The sequence below is a fragment of the Agelaius tricolor genome, unplaced genomic scaffold, assembly GCF_023055355.1.
Source record: "Agelaius tricolor isolate 1412-34295 unplaced genomic scaffold, bAgeTri1.0.p SCAF_7, whole genome shotgun sequence".
NCBI classification, from domain to species: domain Eukaryota; kingdom Metazoa; phylum Chordata; class Aves; order Passeriformes; family Icteridae; genus Agelaius; species Agelaius tricolor.
This window is the reverse complement of record NW_027269267.1, coordinates 32772173-32795498: the sequence shown is the minus strand read 5'-3', so window position 1 is coordinate 32795498 and position 23326 is coordinate 32772173. Positions and strand designations below refer to the sequence as shown.

Below are 23326 nucleotides of genomic sequence, written 5' to 3'. Positions count from 1 at the left end.
GCTGTGGACTGGCTTGGGCAAGATACAAAGGAGCAAGTTTACTTTGCCTAGCTTTGGATACCACCAAGGAAACACCTTCCTCTGCACTAATCACTTATGACTTCTGCAGTCAGTGGGAAATGAAGTGCTTTTTTGAGCATGGGCTTCACTGATCCATTTACCTACGGACACATTTTGGGATGTTCTTGATGTCCTAGAAGTGGCAGTCTTTCTCCACCAATTATGGCAGCACTTTTTCAGTTGAGATTACTAGAGGAAACTTCCAGATCTGAAAACTCTAAATGCTGATCAATGGCTCTGTATGGCTATTTCTTGCATCTCAAATATTAATAGTTATTAAGCATTTGCAAAGTTTTTCACTAGTACCATGCTTACAAGCTGTAGTATAGGGTATAGATAATTCATGCTATTTACGTATAAAATATTGTAAGATCCAAGCTATGCCTTTTGACCACCCCAAGATTCTGCTTCTTCTGGGAGCAGAATCTTATTCTTATTCAACTTCCCAGACTATGTTAAGATAATATCAGGTCTTTTAACGTAAGTACGGAGTCTTCCTGAGCGATGATCACTGACTTCCCTGGAATGTCCAGGCCACTCGAGTGATTTCGCACCTTGCAGATTGCATCTACTACAGTGATTCCCGGGGGGGTGCCACCCTGTTACGTGTGAATGGCGACTTCTCCGGAGTGTTCTGACAACATCCAGACACCTGGACTGAACTTTTGTCTAACCCTGCACATGTATGGCCCCGGTCCTGCATGTGAAGGGACACAAAGGAACATTCGGTCATCTCTGCCTCAGGCGGAATAAACTGTATAAGAACTCGCTGCGCAAAGCAGCCGGCGTGAACCGAGGGGAGACTCTGACATTGGGGTGTCAGACCCGTGTGTTCACCCAGCGCCGATCCCGGGCTCGATGCTGCCCTAGGCAGTGGTGGGGTTTTTTTCTGATCAAAATTCTCTTTCGCTGATAATCTAATAAATCATTGCTAAATTTTCTTATAAGTTTGGCTCCCAATTTGATCATTTATAACACAAGCTAACTTCAGATACCTGAATGCTTTGTGTCTCTGATTTACAGCTGTCCTTCCTACACCTTGACTAGTTTTTTATCTAGTTTATTATACAGAACTACCAATTTCCAAATCTGCCATTCCTGAGGCTTAACAGGTCAGTTGGCTCATTTGCCAGGGGTCTGCATGCAAACAGGGTCATAGAATGGACATGGCTGTTCAGGTGATGGAGAAAAGGGCATGGCAGCCCTCTACTCTCTGAACAGGCTTCTTTCCACACAAGACACCACTCAAAGGTATGCATTCCACAGTGTTGTAGCCTCCTTCCCCCTCCAGCCCCTTGCACACCAGACAGCCTCTATGAATCCCTCATCAGAAACAGCTGGTGAGCAGATCCTGCAACATGTACCTGGCAGAATGCAAGATGCAGGTGCCCTTGGGGTATGGTAGGTCGGAGAAACATTTCAGTGAAATGCATGCAGAATGTGAGAGGCTTGCTAGGTAGCACTGCTCTGGCTTCCAAAAGGTAGAGTCTGTTGCTCAATGATGTCTTACCATTGCACTGAAAAGGCCCAGCAGAGCTGCTCAGGCCCTGAACAAGATTGACTTCCCTGAGTGCTGCAACACTGAACACTCCTCCTTGTCACACAGCTCCTGCTCACCCTGGGACAAATCTCCCCTCTCTGCCCATTGAGAAACAAATGAGTGGGATTTCTCTGGATGTAGACCGAGTTGTGCTCAATGGATCTATGTCCAGGTGGAGGTCAGTGATGGGTGGTGTCCTCCAGGGCTCTGTCTTGGGACCAGTGTTCTTCAATATCTTCATCAATTACACGGATAGTGAGATTGAGTTGACAAGGGAACACAAAGTTGCACGGTACACTTGACACGACTGAAGGAGGGCATGCAATCCTGAGAGACCTGGAAAATCTTGAAAAGTCAGCCCACAAGAACCTCATGAGGTTCAACAAGACCAAGTGAAAGGTGCTGCATCAGGGCTAGAGCAATCCCAGAGATGAGTACAGACTGGGAGAACTTATTGAAAGCAGCCCTGCAGAGAATGACTAAGAGGTTCTGGTGGAGGAAAAACTGGACATGACCTGTCAACATGCACCTGCAGCCACAAGTCAACCACATTCTGGGCTGAACCAAAGGAGGTGTGGCCAGCAGGTCAAGGGAGGCGATTCTGCCCCTCTGCTCCACTAGTGTGAGACTCCACCTGGAGGATTTTCTCCAGTTCTGGAGTGAGTCCTCAGCACAAGAAAGACAAGGACCTGTTTGAAGGAGGGGCATGAAGATTATCAGAGGGCTGGAGCACCTTTTCTAAAAGGTCAGATGAGACAGTTGAGGTTGATCAGTCTGGAGAAGAGAATGCTCTGGGAAGACCTGTTGTTATCCTATCACAAAACTTCCATACCTTTTCAGTGATTTTTCATGAGCTGCTCCTCATAGCACAGCCAAGCTCCAACTCTCCTCTCAACCAGCTGACCTGCTTTTTTTATAGCATTCATCCTTATTGGACATAGCTGTGGCCTATTAAAGGCAAGCCTGTTCCTAATCCTTTGTAATTAGTACAGCTGCAACTCCTCAGGCATGAGACTGCTTTCTGCACTATCTCTATTCTCTTACATTGCATCCCCCCACAGAGACATCATTGGATTCTTCCAGTACTTAAAGGGGTTTTATAAAAAAGAGGGACAGTAACTTTTTACACGGTCAAATATTGAAAGAACACGGGGTAATGCTTTAAACTAAAAAACAAGAGATTTAGTGTTAGGAAGAAATTCTTTACGGAGGCACTGGGACAGGTTGCCCAGAGAAGCTGTGGATGCCCCATCCCTGGCAGGATGCTCAAGATCAATTTGAATGGAGCCCTGAGCAACATTTTCTTGTGGGTGGCATCCCTGCCCATGACAGTGAGATTAGAACTAGATGATCTTTAAGGTCCCTTCCAGCCCAAGCCATTCTATGATTCTATGAGACTGCTTGTGGTGTATATACACATAAACACACACACACATACACCTTCTGTATGTGCATGAGTGTATATCTATGTATCTCCTGCAGACTAGAAGGAAATGAGGAATAATGGCATTTTGGCTGCTGTCTCGCCTCATCAAATTCTGGCATTTTCAGCAGGCTGTTCACACTGAAAGCCTCTTGCCTTTTTTCTGCTTGTTCAAAACATGTATGCCTGTCCCCTTTACAGGAAGCCAGATGGGATACGCCTCATCTGCAAAGGGCAGAACAGATTTTGTCTGATGTGTGGTACCATGTCTTTACAGTTATTTTTATAGTTCTTGAAGTCCTAGATTCCAACTAAGGCCTCTGGGTGGTTCCATAATATTAAGCATGTAAATATTAAAATAACTTCTCTGGACCAAAGGAGAATCACGAGTAATTTGACAGATGTTTCTGGCAATATCCAACATGGGAAATTTTTATTTTAGGATCATATAAATATTACAAAAGTGGCCTAGTAAATTAGACTATGTTAAAATTAGGTTTGCTTCACTTTCTTATGATAGGAAGAAGCCAATTGTTAAAATGGAATAATGGTAACTCCAAGCTTTCAAAAACCATGACAAGTCAAATCAGGAGTTATTATATCAGTAATGTATATGTGATCTTATCTCTATGTCTATGGTGTTTTCATCCTTAGCATTCAGGTGGATGCCAATTTCCAGCTGTTTCACACAACCATCAGGCTAAAGGCATTTTTTGGTTGATGTAATGATGTAATGATTCTTGACAAAACCTCATGCCATTTAAAATAGTTCAAATGTAATCAGGGCTGAGGACCCTAAGAAGAGTAATAAAACTGGTTATCTGGTCTCTGTGCAACCAGCCTGTTCACATAACAGTTCAATAATGATTGCAAGCTCTAGCACGTGTGGCATCCAAAAGACCAAGTTAGTACAGTATCTTGGGCCAGAAAATCCTGTAGTTCCTCCTTAAAGGCAGTGCCATACCTTAAGGCTCAGCTTTTAGTAGCCCAGGCTATCAAAGAGCTCACTAGGTATATTATCAGCATAAGTGATGCTTAGAACATCTCTCCTTTTTCAATTTTAGTCTTTGATCTGAAGAAAATGTGCACAGTTGAAAAAAAGGAGTCAGGCACTGGGAAAGGCTCTGGAGGGAGCTTGAATTTCAAGAGATATTGGGCATCAGAGGCTGGATTCAGGTAAATGGCAGGAGAAATTAGAGATCAGATACCAAGCAAAATGCAGTGAGATGAAGGACACTGAGAAAAAGCCATGTGACAACAAAGGAAGAGCTCTGGATGGGAAGGAGACATCAATGGGTGCAGGGAGCAATTAAAGCACGGAGCAATCTGCAGACATCACCTGGGTTTAGTGCTTCACTCCAATGACCCTGAAAAACAACAGAGTCCACATTTTAGTTCAGGTTATCTGGTAAATCTAGTCTTTGGCTCTTGGCTCCTCCAGCTTTTCACAACAGTTTGCTTCTGTTTCTTGAGGGTGATACTATGTAGGATGCATGAATCATCGAGAATGATTTAAAGCCAATTTCTTTGCACCTCCTTTCCTCCAGAAGACTCCATAAAAAGAAGATGCAGGTGTACTGCAGTTAACAACAAAAGCAACACACTTGTCCTTTTGTACTCAAAAGCTAAAGCCAGACTTGTGCATGTGTATTTTGTACCAGTTGAAAGCTGAATTTGCTGCCTGCCTCTTATTTCCAACCTCACATACTTGAACTGTGTGGGCAGGGAGAGGTCAGATGTGAGTTTAGATGCAAATATTCATGCTTTAGCAAACCCTTTCTGCACAGTTTTATTTGCAAATGGAAAGGAAGGACTAAATTCTTGGGAGTGTCTAAATTGACAAATTTTTTGGCTAGAAAAGCCTAACAAACATTAGTTTTTAAAGGCTTTTTGAAGTAAGGGTAACTCTTGTTTTTATTTATCATGGATTACATTTTGTCAGGTTTTAGCACAAATATCCAGAATTTTTGACTCCTCATGTGACAACACAGAAAGCAGAGGGGTGCCACATCCTTTCCACGTGGCACTGCCTTGAAATACTTTAGCTTGCCTGTATCAGTAAAAAAGCAATTTACTAGCAACAAAGAAAGTCCTGGTCAATGATATGAGAAGAGCTTTTTAGCTCTTGACCAGTGGGGTGTGGCATACTTTCTACTTTTTTTTTTATAGTGAAACTTTCCAAGGGTGGCACTTAACTCTGCCAATACATACTCAAATACAAAGGCTTTAAATTGCTTTTAAATAAACAATTTAGTAAACAAATGCATAATTTTTCAGAGGCTCCCACCCAACTGTTTATTTTCTTTCTTCTGCTATATCTGTTTGTAAAACTCAGCTCATGGGAATTACATAAAAACTTTCAGGTTCTCAAAATCTTTAAGTTTCTCTCCTGTTATTCTGTTCCAAAAGAAATCTTGCTAATGTGAATCCTGAGCACTCCAAAACTATGCAAGTAAAACAGGTTTTAAAGTCTAGCCCACTGACTTATAGACCATTTCTTATAATTGTGGGATTGTAACTGACAATTTTGAGATATCTGGTGTCACAGGTTTGGATACCACTAGCTGTAAGTGGTATCCTTAAATAGTATCCCAGGTTAGGCTCTCCAAACTTGCACAGGTGTTTGCCTTAAACAAGTAGCTTAAGGGGAATGTGAGAATTGTCTTTCTTACCTTGCCTTGAGCACTCTGTTTGTTGTTTAATGTTGCTACACATCTAACCCTTAATTTACTTACAGTTACTGAAAGTTTGCTGAATATGCACTGCTAAACCTGATCTAGACACCATTTTTTGACGATTTACACATCATTTTTATGTGATGGACTCAGTGACTGAGCACCTGGCTTACTTCTCCTGCCAGCACAGGCTCTCACAACTCCACAACACTTGTGTGTGCACCATCTTTCCACTCAGATGTTCTATACTCAAGACATTTGAGTATACCTGGAATGCCAGGTGAGTCATCTGGCATTGATAAAGATATGAACAGTTTATTCTAAGAGGCGATGTGCTTTGGCAAGAGAAAGGAACAAATATTACTGTTGCTTCTCCTCTAATCTGTGTAAACAAGTTGGAGGGCCATCTAGAGGAAGCTTGAACAGTGTTTCAGCTCCTGGAGGCCTGGGATGAACCAGAGACCTACAAAATAGAGGTTGCAGTGGCTGGCAGGCCAGTGGCAAAAAACCCAGCAATTCACTTTTTGGAGCATCCACTGCTGCCTGCAAGGAGCCCTTGGATGGATGAAGCTCAGTTTATGGGAATATTGCACAATGATAAAATGTCCTCCTCATCCCATTTCAGCATTTCCAAAGCACAGAAAAAGGATGTTTGTTCATTCCAGCTTCCCCTTTAAGTTAACCCAAGTGTAAGCAAACAGAAACAAACAAACAAACAAAAAAAACCCACTGAAAATTGAAATTAGGAGGGATTTTTAAATTTGTGTTGTTTTTTTTCTCTTAACATTTTGTCCTTTTCCCTTATCAACAAAGGAGCAGACTTTGCAAAAAAAAAAAAAAAACAACAAAAAAAAAAAACCAAACAAAAAAAAAAAAAAAACAAAAAAAAAACCAAAAAAAACCCAAACAAAACCAAAACAGGCCAATTTTCCCTTTTCCCTGTGCACCAAAACCTTGTTGTGTCTATATTCCAAGAGCTGAGAAACCCAGGAAATCCCTGCTAAGTTTGAAGTAGCATCAGAAGAGTAGACGGCAGGATTAGTAAAGGGTTTGTGGCTTCACACAGTGCCAGTACCAGGTCATGGGCTGAACTAGCACTCACAATAGTGCCTCAGGGGCTGAAAAGGACTCCCAATTAACCGGACACTTCAAAGAGCAATTGCAAACATGCTGCAAATGGGAGAAGGAAGGATGAAAACATAGCAGCACATACAATCAGTGAGGTTCGGGTAAAATGGCTTTCACTTCGTGGTCTTCATGGAATTCGCCATGGCAGCGTCTGAGTTGTGGGACTAGGTACTTTCCCAAAAAATGCCCCCGTACTTGATATGACCTGATATCAAGTACTAGATGTTTATACTCCATGCCCATTTTCTGCAACAACAAGAAACATGCTGACAGGTATGAAGGGCTTGCTTTTGTACTCAGTATGATCCCACCTTGGGATATCACAGGATCAGGACACGGGTCCCCGCATAAAATGCATCTGTGCTACAGGTTAGACACAGCCTGGAGTGACCTGTGGAATCCAAAGGGTCTGCTCTTAAATCCCAACCTAAAACCATGCAATAAAGACTCATGTCACACCTAGCAGCAATTTTTTTTTTTTTATTATGTGTTTATTAAATCTCTGCATTGATTCACTACATTTGTTCACTTACGATTTTAGACTAAATCTTCCAATCTAAATTATCTTCCCTTCTGTATTTCTTGTCTATCCATCATGACCCATAACTGTATCTTTCTCCAGAAAGCGCAGAGCGTAAACCACAGAGCAAGAGATTGGCATTTTCCAGTCCTTGCTGGTAAGACCTACCCTACCACGAGGGAATAGGAAAATCCACAGAGGCGAACGTGCGTTACAGCACACCGCTGCCAGGGCGTGTGCGGAGGTGGCAGTGCCGAATGTTTTCCATCTGAAACCTCATTTTTCTGGTTCCCACCTGTGGGGCTGTCCCAGGCACCACGGCCGCCACCAGCAGCGCCGGCGTACCAGACAGACGTGAAGAGCCGGGAGATGATGTGCTGTAGCTTCCAGGCTCAGCACGGGGATGGGTATCAACGTGGCACACGGATTCAGGCAGAAAGTGGAGTTTCGCCCTGAGTCAGCCGGTACAAACTCCCACCAGCTGCTGCTGCTGGGGCACCGTGGATAAAGGCCCGCGCGCAGCGCCGACGCTTCAGCGGGAATTTTCTCTTTCCCCGCTCGAACCTCTTTCCCCGTCCCACACGCAACTCAAAGTCAAAAGCCGCCGCTGAAGTGCGCTGCCGGGTGTGCACGGCGGGCCGGGCCGGCGCTCGGAGCAGGCTGAGCGCGGAAGGGCCGCTCCCGTTTCCCGCTGCCCCGGCCCTGTCCGCGGGACGGCGGCCCCCGCATCCCCCGGGCCCGGGACGGGAGAGGCCCGCGGGAGGAGGGCTCGGCTCCCCGCCTGCCCACGTCCCCTCCCCGGCCAGGAGGAGGAGGAGAAAGCGAGAGAGGTCCCGACAGAGCGGCTAGGAGCGGGTTCGAGAGAGCCCTCCTCCCCCCGCCCGCCCCCGGAGGGGAAGAGGAAAGGAGAGCCGTGGCGGGCGGCGGACGATGATAACTTAGGGCCGTGCCTGCCCGTGGGAGCTGCCCGCCCTGGCCGGGTAGGACACCGGGGCGGCAGCGATGTCCCAGGGCACGGCAGGAGGAGAGGGAGCGCCCCAGGTGCTGCCGGAGGGGAAGGAGAGGCAGAGGAAGAGGAGGCGGAGGAAGAAGAAGGAGAGTAAGACGCGGCTGGTGCGCTCCAGCCTGCTGTTACCTGAGGCCGAGCCGGAGAAGTCCAAGGGGACGGTCCTGGCCTGCAACCGGCTCAAGACCACCAAGTACACGGCATTGTCCTTCCTGCCCAAGAACCTCTTCGAGCAGTTCCACCGCCTGGCCAACGTCTACTTTGTGTTCATCGCCCTCCTCAACTTCGTGCCGGCCGTCAATGCCTTCCAGCCGGAGCTGGCCTTGGCCCCCGTGCTCTTCATCTTGGCGGTCACCGCCATCAAGGACCTGTGGGAGGATTACAGCCGCTACCGCTCCGACAAGGAGATCAACCACATGGAGTGCCTGGTGTACAGCAGGTGAGGCACAGAGGGTGAGGGCAGGGGACGGCAGCGCCCTGGTGGGCACACAGCGCTGGGGTCCAGCCTGGCACCAGCTCTCAGAAGGTACTGAGCAGGTCCATTGTGGAGGGCTTTCGTTTCCACTTGAAGTGCAAAGAAAATTCCAGTTCTCGTGGAACTGGTGTCTCCCAACTCTTAACTCAGAACTGCGGGAGTTCATACAGTCCTGTACCTACAGGTGGAAGTGAATCCGCTCTGACTGGTGGGGTCTGGCAGTAAATCACTTTATGCGAACACTTCCCAGTGTGTGCAGTAAATTACACTCGTGTATAGTTTCAGGCATTAATTTCATTATAATAACATGAGAACTCACGCAGTCTGCTATAAAATCTTCAATGAGCGAAGGAAGGATGGAGGCCGGAGGCTTCTTAATTTTCTATAAGGTGTGTGAGATTTCATGACATGAAATTAGTGAACCCAAACTTTGCCTTTCTAAAGAATGAGCCAGTCTTTCCATTGAACATTTACTTTTAAGGGAATGTTTTTTATATATCAAGTGTCATCATTCCCTGTGACTGCTATTTCCCAGTGCTTGTGATGGAGGATTAGGTCATTTATGTCTCTCAGAATTAGTTTTTCTAATGATCTGGGCAATACATTTAGAGCACTGCCTTACTGTTTGTAAATCAGACTGAAATTGCTTTTGCATCAACATTTATGTGCTTAGAAGCCAGCTTTACAAAATTTTTGTTTTGCTTTCCTCCAAGTGCCAGTCATCTCTTAGTAGTCTAAGGCTAAGGTTTCCTGGGGAATGAGAGAAGAATATATTTTCTGAGAAAGCAGATTCAGTTTCATTTCTGATGCTTCTAAGTCTAAAAGAAATTAAACACGTGCCAAGAAACTTATACTCGGATTCCACAGACTGTCTGGGAGGGTCTTCTGGGCTGACGTAAGCATGAGACAGAGAGCAGCTCTCCTATTGCAAGAAAGGCATGAGAAAAAAAATTCACTGAAAAAGAACTCAGAAAAGGCTGCTTTTCCAACATCAGCAGACTCAGCTTGTTATTTAACAAACTGGTACTGGTATCATGTAAGAAATCTCACCCAGCAATATCCCTCCACCAGTAGATATGCATGCATGAAAACATAAGTAAAATGGCCTTATTTCTGTAAACTAAACCAAAAACAACCCAATCAAGTCACACACGTAGTTACTGCCAACCTGTGCCTGTGTCTAGTGCCTTGCTTGTCTGTAGAACTCTGAACACTTCTGGTGTTGAGGAAGATTGATTGCAGAAGGTCTTGTAAGGGGCTATTCATGCAGAAAATAAAACAGTGATAATAAGGATGGTTAATCTAACCTTTTCCAAACAAAATCAGCTTAGAAATAAGCTCTTGTGTCTCCTAGGTTGAAAAGCACTAAGTGCCCAGTGCAGAAGATGTTTAAAATATAACAAATACCAGTACTGGGATATTAATTCTGGAATGCTTTTCCCCCAGCAATTTTCCAGTCCCTCTCTGCTGCCAATAAGTAGATGTGACTATGAGAAAAGATGTACCTTTGATGTTAACATCACTTGAGGTCTTTTGTGAATCCCAGCTAAGTGCACTACCCTTTGTCATGCTTGTGCTTTTACAGAGTAAGTCAGAATTGTTCCTATTACTGCAGAGTTCAGATTGCTGCTGAGTGACACTTACACAGATAAATTTGGGAGTGGTTTTCCTTTGCATTGGCATCAAAGGCCCACATCGGCCAAATCCCTGTGGGGCAGCAAACATGGAAGTGTGAGAGCTCTGTCACCTATTCAGACACAGCTTTCTGGCTGGGTGCAGAGCTGAATGGTGTGCACTTACAGCCTGCAAGAGAACCATGGTCCCCAGCAGCAGCTCACCCATTTTCACCTTCCAGCAGTCCCTAGGGAAGGCTTCCCTCCCACAATTAAAAAATGCAATCAAAACATGTGGTTACAGTAATTTGCTCACATGTTTTTAATCTGCCCACTTCTTATTCTTTTGTAGCTTTTTATAAACTTCACCAAGTCACCTTTTTAAACACCCTCCAGCTCCAGTGAGCGAGATGAGACTAGAAACTTGCTACTTCTGCAGATAAGAGCTAAGATTCTTGCAAACTTGTGTGACGGGGTACCAAGATTGAGAGATTTGTATCAAGGTCATTGAAGTTGCTGGGCGTGAGTTCAGAAAAGCTGTTTTCTTAGAGAGGTGTCATGCCAGGAGAAACACAAGGGATTGATCCTGATATTTACTTTGTTTCCTTAGTCTCTTTGTTTCTGGAAGAATGTTGAAGCGTGTCCTAAGGAAGTAATAAATGACAGCTTTCTCCTCCGATGGATTTAATGCTGATCCCTTATCAGTTTTACTACCAGACTGTCTCTCCCTCCCCCTACTTGCCACTTCCTTGTGGTAGGGCAGACTTTGATGCAAATGCTGTCCTCGATAGAAATGCTGTTGTAGGTTAATGAACATTGCTGCAGTCCTGTGTTGCCCTAGCACTGTCAGGGAGCAGTAACTCTTGCTGGTCAGTTGTTCATAGCTTGGAAAGAGGCCTTCTGCAAGATGGGATGTGTCTGAGTACCAGGACTCTGTGCTGTGTTGGGCTCCCTTTCCTGCCAGCCTTCCATACGGCTGCTAGAACTGCCTCAAATACAGACTACAGCATTCAAACACACTGCAGCAAAATAACATTGAATTATAAGTCAGCAAATGGAGACAGGGACTTTGGCTTCAGCAGTAGAGAAAAGCCCTCTGTTTCATGTTCCATGTTGTTTAGTCACCAAGTACAGATTCAGGTTGGATACCATGTGTTCTGCCATGTATCCTTTTGGTGTATAATCCATACATGTTTTCCTGGCTGCTGAAGTACCTGTCCTCTGTTAGATACAGGCAGCTTTTAGTGATGGAAAAGCTACAGGACAGAGAGAATGCAGGGATAGGCAGAGCCTAGGGCAGCTCATCAGGAGGAGGTTCTACATGACTCCAGCAGTGTCCACTGCCTGGTGCTCTGGCACAGCCTGCACAGGCAGATCATGTCAAGAGCTAGTCTGTTGGAAAATACTGTTCTCTGCTCTGCTGACTGCTTGACAGCTGGCCTTCCTCCTCCTGCCTGCCCAGTGGACTTAGATGACCCGTTCTCATACAGCCACTGCAGAATCAATGACTCCGTGGCTCAGAGTTGGCAACACTTATGAGACAACAAAACAGCAAAAGATGATGCAACCTAAAGTAAGAAGTTGAAGAGCAATGCAGCTTGTTTTGACAGAAAGAAGACAGTTTTCAATTAGGAGTCCTGGATGTTGTGGAGAGTGGAAAATAGCTCAGAAGATTGTTGCTTTCTAGAGTCAGATGGAAAGGGGAAAGACCTGATTCTTTGAATAAATTGAAAGAAACTATTGAGTTTGAATTGGCAGCTTATGTCGAGGAGTGAAACATACAGGAGAATTGCAGACTTGTGTTGCTCTGTGATGGACTTTGCAGGTCTGTCTATAAGAGCAGGCAGAGTTTTGAGGAAGATTTCTTAGCCAGGAGGAGCTAATAAGGCCTCTTTCCAGAGGCCTTTAGGGCACCTCTCTCATCTGGCAATACAGAGGAAATGAGGCAGTTACTTTAGGAGGATGGCTTCACAGGTCACCTAGAATTTCAATTCTGTACAGGTGCTTAAGCTAGGAATGCTGGATGACAGCCAGAACACTTAGTTGATTTAAATGGAGGGAAGTTACAAAGGCATTAGGGCCTTGCTTGCAGAAAATTGTTTTTGCAAACCTGTGATTACCTTAGTCTCCTCTCTTTGTTCCTCTTCCTCATTTATATCACCCATGGATTGAGGTTGAAGACTGGAGATTATAAATTTGCAATCCTAACAGTGGAATCTGTGTTACTATCTTGGACTTGGGAGGATGGAAGGGTGATGTTTCCTTTGCAGTTATGTCCTCCAGTGCTCACCAGCTCTCATTGGAGTTGTGGATGGCACATGTAAATGTCTGCTGTTAAATATTTGATAGAACTGAATTTGTCACTGGGGCAGAGGCTTTGATTTCAGTGTGCTGTTACAAAATATGGTATATGTTTACATGACATGTAAATAGAAGATGAATAGTGATAACTACAATCACAACAAATAATGGCACTTGTCCATCATGGAATTACATTTTATTGCTGTCTCAGGGCTGTGCTGGTGAAATAATCTCTGCTAACATTTTTCTACAAGCCATATGTTCAAAACCAAAGGGCTTTGCTTTTTAAATCTATTCTTTAACTCTTGCTCTGTCTATCAAAGAGTACTGCTAAAGAGTGGAATATCTCTACATACTGATCAGAGAGTGATAACTGCTTCTTATATCAACCTGTAACTTAGAAAATCCATGAAAAATTGCAATTTATGGCTGGATACTTGTCACCCCTGAGGTGTGGAAAAAGTTGAATGGGGCATTCAGACAGCTATCAAAGCAGGCTGTTTTACATTAAATGTTAATTTCTTTCTGCAAACCTTAAGGGGCGGAGAGCAGAGAGTTTGATGTGAGCAACATTTCCTATAATTTCAAAAATACAGTCCCTTCTTCCCTTTGCCAACCCAGCTGTGAAAGCCATTCCAGCCTTGGAGGAAAAAGATACAGTAATATTACCAAATCCTGACGAATGCACAGTAGATCCCACTCATGGCCTCAAAAATAGCCAGATGATGACTTGCTTGCAACCACTTCACTCTTAGGTGCCTTATTTTGTTAGCAACACCAGTCAAATTAGGTTGTATCTCCCACTACTACCATAGTCAAGAGCAGCTTCTTGTCTCAAAACGTGCTGGCAGATAAGACATTTCTCAGTAGAGGAAGCAAGTTTGTCCCCCTTCAAAAACACAAATGTCACTAGATGTGATTCAAAAGGAAACTACCTGGGATTACTCAGTTTCCTTTGTAAGTGAATTTGATGTACAAAGAGCTGAAAGCAGGAAGTAGTGGCCTGAATCTGTTGAAGTCAGTGTTCCTTCCTTGAGTTTCAGAAAGATGCATCTCTGTTCATCTTACTGTGTCTTTGTGCTTCACTTCAGTTTGAGCCAGGATGGCAGTGAATAAACTCAGTGAGCGATGTAGTAGAGGCTCCTCTGTTAGACTGATAGGGAGCAGTTTTATTCTGCAGTAGAGTTTATCCAAGTAGCAAGGGATGTCTGTGCTAATCTTCAGAGATGTAGCCAGCTGGAATGCACAAGAGAACCTATCTCTCTGTCCAACTGTATGTATGCGGTTTATTTGCTGTTCAGTGTAGGGTAAATTTTCTAAGTGCCTGAGCTTCCTTATTGGAAAAGAAAAATGCTTGACTCTTGTTGCTAAGCTCTTTCATTTGTATTGGATGTCATGAAAACTGTTGTAGGCTGTTTCACATGCCTCTGGCTGACTGCCAAAGAAGATGCTGTTAATCTCCACTGAAAGACCTGGTGATGTCCCCAAATAAATTTTTGTTGTTACATGCTGCCCCTCCGGAGAGACACCATAATCTCTTGTGCTAAGCAGACCACAGCTCCGAATTATAGGTGGCCACCTTGTGTGCAGATCTCCTTGCTGTTGTTTGTCTTTATTAACTTGAGAGCATGATTATTGTTAGAGGTGGCCAAAGAATAACAGCTCTATTTGATTCTGTCAGAGTGCATTTCCAAAGAGAATACACAAGAGAAAAGAATTGCATGTACTGTTAAACTCTGCCTAGTATTGTGATTTCACCTTCCATGTGTCATGTAGTCAGCAGAACTGAAAATCAGAATTGAAACCCTTGACAGCCATGCAAAAATTAATATTTATGGAACTGCTTACTAGCTAGCATGGCATAACTTAGCCAGGACATTCCTCTCACAAGCAGATCAGTCCTCCAGAAGTAATAATTAGAGAAAGAAAGGTCCCTGTCACTGGGCAGGACTTTTACAGGTACCTGCTCCAGGCTTACACAACCCTCATGGGCAGGTTGCTTACCTTGACACAGCACCAGGAGAAGTCCAAGCGCTGCATCTCCCTGCTGTGTAATCCAGCATGCTTCCAATTTGTGGGGTAGTTACTCTATGCAAGAGCAGTCTCAGGGGTGTCTCTCCTGTTGCCCTACAGCACCAGGCCTTTTGGGAATGTGGTGCTTTTGTGTATGGACACATTAAGGTCAATGCAACTGAGAAGCCAAGTGCACAGCTTCAGGACTACATCCAGTGTGCAGGACTTATGCTGTGCAGGCTTGGTTTTAGCAATTGCATATATTGAAAGCAATTAAGTACATGAAAAGCAGAACAATTTCTTTCACTTCACTTAGCTGTGGAGGTGAACCAGTTTCCATGGCTTACCTTCAGCCTTAGTGTTCTTACTTTGAGAGTTGTCACTAATGTGGCTGTGGTAGCAGCCAGTCATGTTTGTATCCGGAAGAGATCCACAGCAGGAACTTGATTTGTACCCACCAGCACTGCCTCACTTTGTCTCACCAGAATGTGGAAGCAAGACAGATTCTCCATGCAGTGGACTAGGGAGAGTGCATTTCAGTGAATGGCATAAATTGAGGAGCCTGCTAAAAACCAGGACAGTTGCCTCTCATGGGTAAATTTGGTAGTTGTGGGCAGCAGCTTCCTCTGTTGCACATCAAGCACAAAAGTTGACTCACTGCCAAAATTCAGCCACAATGAAAGCATACTTGTGAAAGATGCTAGCTTTTAGCTTCTCCTAAGCAGGTGCTAGTGGTGGTGTGCAGGGGAGAAGAAATGCAAAGGAGGAGCATGAATAGCCCTAACATTGAGATCAACTGAGAAAATGTGCATTTCCAAGTATATCTTTGATTCTGAAAAATCAGATAAAGCAAACCTCAGATTTAGCTGGAAATGACCTGCATGTTTCTGAGTGAATTGGTTTTATCTTTGCTGTCTGTACAGGAAGTGGGAGTGAGGGGGCTTCAAAGAGCTTGCAGTGCCTGTCGGATGTGAGCTGAGAGGAACATCTTTCTCTTTTTTACTCTTTCAAGGATGCAGATACACAGCCTGTCCATAACAGGCTAGCCACCCCAGCTGATAGGGTGGTCTGTCCTGTGGGCTGCTGGGGATAATCTACCCCTTTGGAGCTGTCAAACTACCATCCAGTTCTTTGCTCCAACAGGAGCAGTATTTTAACTCTGTTTCGGAACAGTTGCAGGTGAACATCTCTGCCATGGTTAGCCCACATCCTGGGCTGGTTAAAGGACAGTCCTGAACTGGCAAGGCATGTGTTTTCAAGGGTAGGAAACATCTTCCATCTCCAGTGCTATTTTGTCTGACCACAATTTCTCAAGAGTGACAAGTAGGCCACTCTTCAGTTCAGTCTTCAGTTCAGTGGCCAATATTTGCATCATGCCCAGTCATTTTATAAACCCAGACTCTGCTGGAGATTTATTTTAACAGGCATGGAGGTCACTTGTTTTTTTTTATGTTCTGGTTGTCTGGAAATAGTGATCTACTTCAAGGAAGAGTTTAACTCCTTGACTGATAACTGACTTCAGTTCTTACATGTTTGTGCTGTCACATCAACACTGAGTGTGTGAACACTATTGCAGAATATTTGGTATTTCTCTATTTTCCACGGAGGTTTTAGTTTTGACTTTTTGACTAAAAAGAGAAAGTCCTCTCTGAAGTGACAGTTTTTGTAAGCAGAGGTCTTTTATCTTTGTGTATTACCTTATGCTTCCTGGGCTTTTTCTGGGTCTCACAGCCATATACCTATATCCTCAGCTCCTGTCCACCTTCCCACCTTCCAGTAGCAACCTGAATATGCCTGTTTGGGCCATGTTAGCTGATTTTGTGTGTTCACTAGCAAGTCACTTGGAAGGTTGTTGTGAAATCTATCAAAATATTGATGCCAACACAGGAAGGTGAGAACAGCAATCACCTTAATACATCTGTATGTTCTCAATATCTAGACATGGAATAAGATGCCTCAGAAAATTTGCCAGTGAACAAATTTTGAAATTTTAGCAGGCAGACTATCAGCCAAACCCTTAGATATGCAGAAAGTTCATTAACTATGTTAGAAAGATGTAACCTATTTTGGGTGTAAGTAGATTATAAGAAATCAAGTATAATCCTCCTAAGTCTGATCCCGCAGTTGTAGTGCATTATTTTTGCATTGGCTTACACTTATATTTGGAGGTTTGGATGATTCTTGTATTTTCTTTTCCTCCCTTTTTAGGATTCCCATGTTCTCATTGTCAGCTTCTCCTTGCTGTACTTCCCTCTGCTGTATAACTGTAGAGCTGTGAAGCTAAAGCCTGATCTTACACCCTTTACCAGAATAAAGACATACATTGGTTTTATCTGCATGTTAGAGAGCATGTAGATCTTTCTTCCTTCACAGTCCTGGGTTCCAGTTTTATCAGAGAAGCATGGACTGGCATACCTATATCCCAACAGAGCCACTGATTTGCATCTTGACTCTTCTGCAAATGCCAGTAGTTGCTTCCCCTGTAAACAGTAGTGAGCCAATGATTGTAGCTCCCTTGCAAGAAGCCCTCTTAAGTGCTAATGAGGTTCTCTCTTACCTGACAAGGGTCTTTCCTAAAGGAATTTGTAATATTCTTTCTGGAACATGAGGTGAGATTTATGTCACGTGTCTTTTAGCTAAAAGGTACGTGTCCCATCTGACCAAATCACCTACACTTGTGCCAAAATCCATGGAGAGCATTGAATGGTTTCAGGGAGGAAGGGGAAATCTTTCCAGCTTATTTGAGACACTTACCTTAGGTAAGTTTGAATCAAGAGGTTCTTACCACACTCCAGTGGTGATACAGGTGAAGCTGAACTAGATGGTCACTTAGACAGCTAAGTTTAGGTGAGATGAATCCCATTAGTAAACTTAGAGGGAATAGATTTTACTTCCTCTCAATTAACACTCCATACTATTTTTTGACTGTAGAAGAGTAAGTAGCTTATCCTACTCAATATACTTAATGATTTATTTAAGAACTATTATTTGAGAGTCACAGGTATGGGTAAGTTCACCTGTCAGGTGAAGAGGCTAACCAAATATCCACTGTTTCATCTCCTGCCACTTTCTGCCTTCAGCAATAGCAATTAACTTATTGTTCATACCCATAAAATGTATCACAGTGTTGAGAAACAATATAAGATTAGATGTTGTCAATGAATAATTTTCTTCTTTGAATGATTGATTATATTTGCATTTCTGCAATGTTTGGAGTTTTTCAGACTGTCCTCATAATGTAAGGAATCTTGGTATTTTGGGGATCTTACTTGTTCTTTAACTTCTAAAATGCAGAGGGCAGTTGTGTGTTTGACATAATCATGGATGCTACAAGAATGAAAGTGGGGCTTCATTGTCAGGTGTCTCATAAATGTCAGATAAGGCTTCTGGGTTTTGCCCTGTAGGTTCAGATGTTCAGACTTGCAGGCGATGTTGCTAGGTGATCAGGGGTTGAATCAGAGGGATCAATGGCAAAATTATTCTGCTAATTTTGAGTACTGCTGACTTACCTGTGGTGACCAATTTCTATGCTGGAATTTCAGTGCCCATCTATATAGGAGCACGGGCTCTTGCAGATATACCTTGGAGCCATATAAGAGGTGCAGTGGCATAAGACATCATACTGCTATTTGCTGTCTTCAGAGTCCTGAAGTCTGTTCATCTAATTGCAACATTTGACACTCTGCTCTTCCTGATCCTTTTAGGCTTAAATATCTTGAATCCTATCAGGTTTTTCTTACATATATCCCTCATTTATTTTCAGGGTAGTTCCCTGCGTGTCTGCTTTTTTGTGGATCCTGGCTGTGTGGAAGCTGTTCTTGCTGTCAGATCCTGTGGGAGCTTTCTTAAATTCAAGCTCAACAGAAAAGGTGTACCACAGCTGAGCCAGCCATCAGTCTAGCAGTGCTGATGTTCAGTCTGCTACATCCAGGTTCCAGGAGTCCAGTTTAAAGTCTGTAATAGACTTTTAGGGACTGAACAATCCATGACATATCTTCAATTTGAGGAATAGCACAGTGAACTGATATCTGCCAGCTCATGCCTAAAAAGTGTGTGTGAGACCAGTAAGAGCCATCTACAAAGAATATTGCAGTGCAGGACACCCAGACTGACCGTGTATCTCTGCATGTAGAGCTAACAAAGCTAGCACTGAAATGTAGTCTAGGTTGGAAACTCAACGACCTGTGGATTTTTTTGTATTTGCAAAGTGTTTGGTTGTTAATGTGGTTTTTATTTTGTTGGTTTTGTGTGTGTGTGTGTGTATTTGTTTTTTCTTCCAGTTAATAAAAAGTAGAAATTATCATTTAATATCCCAGTTTCAAAACTGTTGAAGAATCAGCCTGATCTTTAGCAATTTCACTAAAGATAAAACTAATGAGAAAACTTATGTCCAAAATACTTATATCCTTTTAAACAGCAGTAATGAAGAAGAATCTAGAATGATTAATAGTGTTTTTGAAGCACATACAGTCTCTAACTTTTAAAGCCTTTGCTCTGCATTTAAGTGTAAGATTTCCCTAAAATTCCCTATGGTTGTTCTAAATTCAATCCTCCTTGGAATGCAGGGAGCAGAAAAGGGGGAGAGTTCCTGAGTTTATTTTCAATGGCATTTGGTTTGGCTCGGAGGATTTTTATAATGCTAATTTGGTCTTTCCATATTAATTCATGTTCTTCCTCTGCTGCTCCTAAATTGGAAACTTTCCATTTTACATCTGGCAGTCTTGTCCTTAGTTGTTTAACCTTTATGCTTTATCACTAGAAATAGCTGTTTTGTGCATGGAATTCAGCCTCTTAGTCATAATAACATTCCCTTCAGCTCTCCTATCTAGCAACTTCTAGAAAGATTTTCAAGTTTGGGTGTTTTTTTGTCTTGGTTTGGTTTTTTAACCACTATTTGCATTTGCAGAAAGCATGCCTGAGTTGGCAGTGCTGCACCCTAGCAAAAAGTTTCAAGCAAGAAAACTACAAGGCATACTCTTTACCACTGGTAGGAAGTATGGAAAGACTGCCAAATGTAGACACACAAGTGGTCAAGACCTGTGATCCACTGTCCCTGCTAGTTGAGCAGTATTCATGTTAGATGCAAACCTGATTGATGAGCACTTGGGAGCACAGTTTTCATTTTTCCAGTTACTGAGCATACATCCCATAAGCCCAAGACATATTTGGGATATGTCCTCATTGATGTCTAACTCCTTTCTGACCTGTACTTGTAACTCATGAGCTCCAGTTAGATTCCACAGCAGTTCATCCACCAAGAGCATAGACAATATGAAAACAAAGTCTGTGTAGGAGAGGTTCCCAGTCAGTGTTTTCTGTAACTTTTATTACTGTGCTGTAATTAATTTACACCCATGCATGGTTAATGGGAACTCTAAGGCAATGTGCAATATGCACCAGGTATTTAGAAAGCTTAGTCTTTGCATCTCTTTGCCCAAGTCTAACTCAAATAAGAGGCAAAACCCAGAAGAGGTTTGTCAAGTTCTTTTAAGTGTGACTTCTTACACAGCTGGTTACATGAGTGCTAGTTCTTAAAACTGTCAGCTGTGAAAGGTGTGTTTATGCAGCACACATTGAGCACGAATCACAGCTGTCCCAGCTGGTGTATCTCAATACCCTCAGAGCCCCATGCAGAGGTGCTTGCTGCTCTGGAAGCAATTTGGGTCATTACTGCTGTCCTGTCTCTTAGCAGGGTTTGTCAGCTCAAACACAGCCAAGTTCACATGTCTAACACTTTCTGTGTGTGGATGGGGCACAGCTGGTGGGGACAACCCTGCACCCTCCTCTAATTTATTGTCCTTAGACTGATAAAACCCAGTAAGAAAAAATTGCATTCATATAAATGCATATACACATTAGATGAGTCTGCTTAATTTAGAGAGGGTTATTTCAATTTAACTGTGACCAAATGGATAGCAAACCATATATCTGGCAGTTAATGCAGCACTATTTCCCTAATAACTTTGGATCAGAAAGTAAATTTTATGAAAAAAAATCCTGTCAAACAGTCCTTTTCCTTTTAAGACACACACAGATAATAAGAGTGATTTGCTACATCAGCACATACCAGATTACCAGGAGACTGATGATTAAGGGTTGAAAAGCAAATGAAACAAGCTGGCTATAAGCTTAAGATATTCAAGTGAAGCAGATGTAAGCAAGTGCTACTGCAAGTTATTATCCTTATATCATATTTCTGCCATCTTAATTCATTTTTACTGAGAACTTAAGTGGAAAAGCTGCTGTTGAATTCTTAGGAATGCAGCACAACATTCTTAGGAGTTTTATGAAGTTTCAGAAAAGTCGCCTGTTCATGTCACAGCAGCGTAGGCAGCTCATGTTCCAGATAATGTTTACCCTGCAAGAAGTCTGCAGGAGAACTCTATTTGAGCCATGAGTTTTCACCTGGCTTTCAGAAATAAGACACTTTTTGCAAGTCAGGCCTTCCTTATGATTTACAGGATCACCTCCCATAGCCTTAAACATCACTGGCTTTTATACTTGGTGTCCGTGTGCATCTGTCTCTAATTGTAGGGGCAGTCCCTGGTGGTTGGTGTGGGGAACTCAGAGGCACATTCATTCCACCCTGCAGGTCTGCATGGGTGCTGCAGCAGGCTGCTGTGTTGGTGTGCACAGAAGGCCTCTGATGAGATCTCTGAGCTGCTCAGTAAGCACTGACAGCCAGCGTGAGGCACGGAACACCTTGGCACAGTCACACTGCTTGGAGAGGAAAGCTCGTTGCACAGCCCTTGGTTCAAAAGTCTCCAACTGGAGTTTCAGGATTATTTTGCACCTCAGAAGTCTTTCTGAGTCTGGTTTACATACACCAATCAAGTAAGAGTATTGAGGTTACAATGTTTACAGCTGTATATAGCACCGTGAAATCACAGTCTTTGCACTGAGAAAATATTAAAAATACGATTGGGAATTTAATAAGTCTTTAAATGGATATAAGTGTAGTCATAGTTTTTTTTTCTGTAAGGAAGCAGAGGGTGTTTTTTAAACATCAGTCACATGCGTTACAACACAGTAGGTACAAGAGAAAATGGCCAGGGTGACAGTTTTGCTGTCTTGTCAAGAGAAAGTGTGGCCTCACACATAGCAAGTTAGCAGTTTGTATGCTGGGACAGCTGTCTTTGTGTATAGCTGTGCAATAGACAGCAGACAGCCCCTGTTGGGGAGCCATGATAAAATAGCAGAGGTAGGTCTTTTTCCACAGGCCTTCAGTGTCCAGAAACTGATGGCTGAAATAACCAGTGTTTTCATGGTATTGAAGATAGGCAACACACAACAGCCAAGAAATTGGAAATCAAATATTTTTTGTCATATCCTGGGATTATTCTTTGGCCAGCTCAAACATTTGGTCCTGGTTTTACATTTCCAAGAGAGGCAGTTTACTTCTGAAGTTGTGTTTTGAACTCTCTTGGCACAGAGAGGGCTGATGGCTAACAAAGAGATCAGTCTGCAAGGGTGGTACTGGCAGTCCTAAATTCAACCTGCTAGGAGAGGGAAGAACAGAGCCAAACTTCATGCATCAGTAGCACTGACTCTGTCTCCTGTTTCAAGTTATTAAAATAACACTTCAGTGGTTTTTTAAAAGGCATTTTCCTAAATGCTCTCTAATGCCCATAACAACTTTAGATGCTGGGTAGTAAATATTTTTTTGCTACTGATAGGTTTGTTTTGTTTTGTTTTGTTTTTCTACCACTTGGCAAGCACTGGTATTTAGGGGGTTTTGTATTTTGTTTTGGTTATTCTTCTACAATATTTTGGATGAACTAGAAATTAGCTTTCCTACCAACACCTTGCAGATACACACACACAAAATACTTTAACTTGCCAAAACAAGTTATTTTTTGCATCCGAATTCTTGAGTTTATTTTCTGCTTACATGTTTTCACAAACAGAATGCTTCTTCCCAGCTGCTGTGGGAAGAACAAGACATTGTATCTGCAAGATTGAAAAACCAGTGGCTTTTTAGTTAGTACTGTAGAGATCAGCTATGGAAGTTGAAGAAAAATATGCAAAATTTGATTATTACAAGGCCCCTTAAGAACGATGTTAAGATAAACTAAAAGCTAAGGAAAAGACAAATGTGGTTCCAGCCTCTAATATCAGTAAAAATAATTCTTAAAGCTTTATATCTGGGTCTTGAAATGAGCCCTGGGAGTAAACTAGGGCTCTGGGGTTTTGATTTACATCCAACCCTTGATTTCTTTTTTGATGGACACTTTTCTACATCATGACAAATTACTTTCACCTCACAAGCACATTAACTCGCCTTGCAGCAAGGTGGGAACATCACCTGTATGCAAAAATCAGAGGTCCCAAGGCAACCTATATCCTCCCCCCAAGTCAGAGCTTTGAGGGCATCAGTGAATGAAGATGCATTTACTGTTTCCTTCCTGTTACCAAGAACACTTTTAAGTAACCCATTTGTGCAAGAAATGTGTTCCCTCCTCACCCTTTTTTCCTTTTCTTGTTTGGTCTATTGTCTTGCTGAATTGCTGAAAGGATTTGGCAATCATTTTTGGAAAGGGGACAGTGTTGAATCTTGAAGACACTTAAAGGG

The 23326-nt window shown here is 43.0% G+C and overlaps 1 protein-coding gene across 1 annotated transcript in view; it reads left to right on the top strand.

The window, feature by feature from the left end:
- The first annotated feature begins 8139 nt into the window (after nt 1-8139).
- Nucleotides 8140-23326, top strand: part of ATP10A (ATPase phospholipid transporting 10A (putative)) — a 110396-nt gene continuing 95209 nt past the window's right edge. The window contains exon 1 of the mRNA XM_071430884.1: nt 8140-8791. Coding sequence (XP_071286985.1) covers nt 8349-8791 — 443 coding nt within the window. The 5' untranslated portion in view covers nt 8140-8348. The remainder of the gene's footprint in view (nt 8792-23326) is intronic.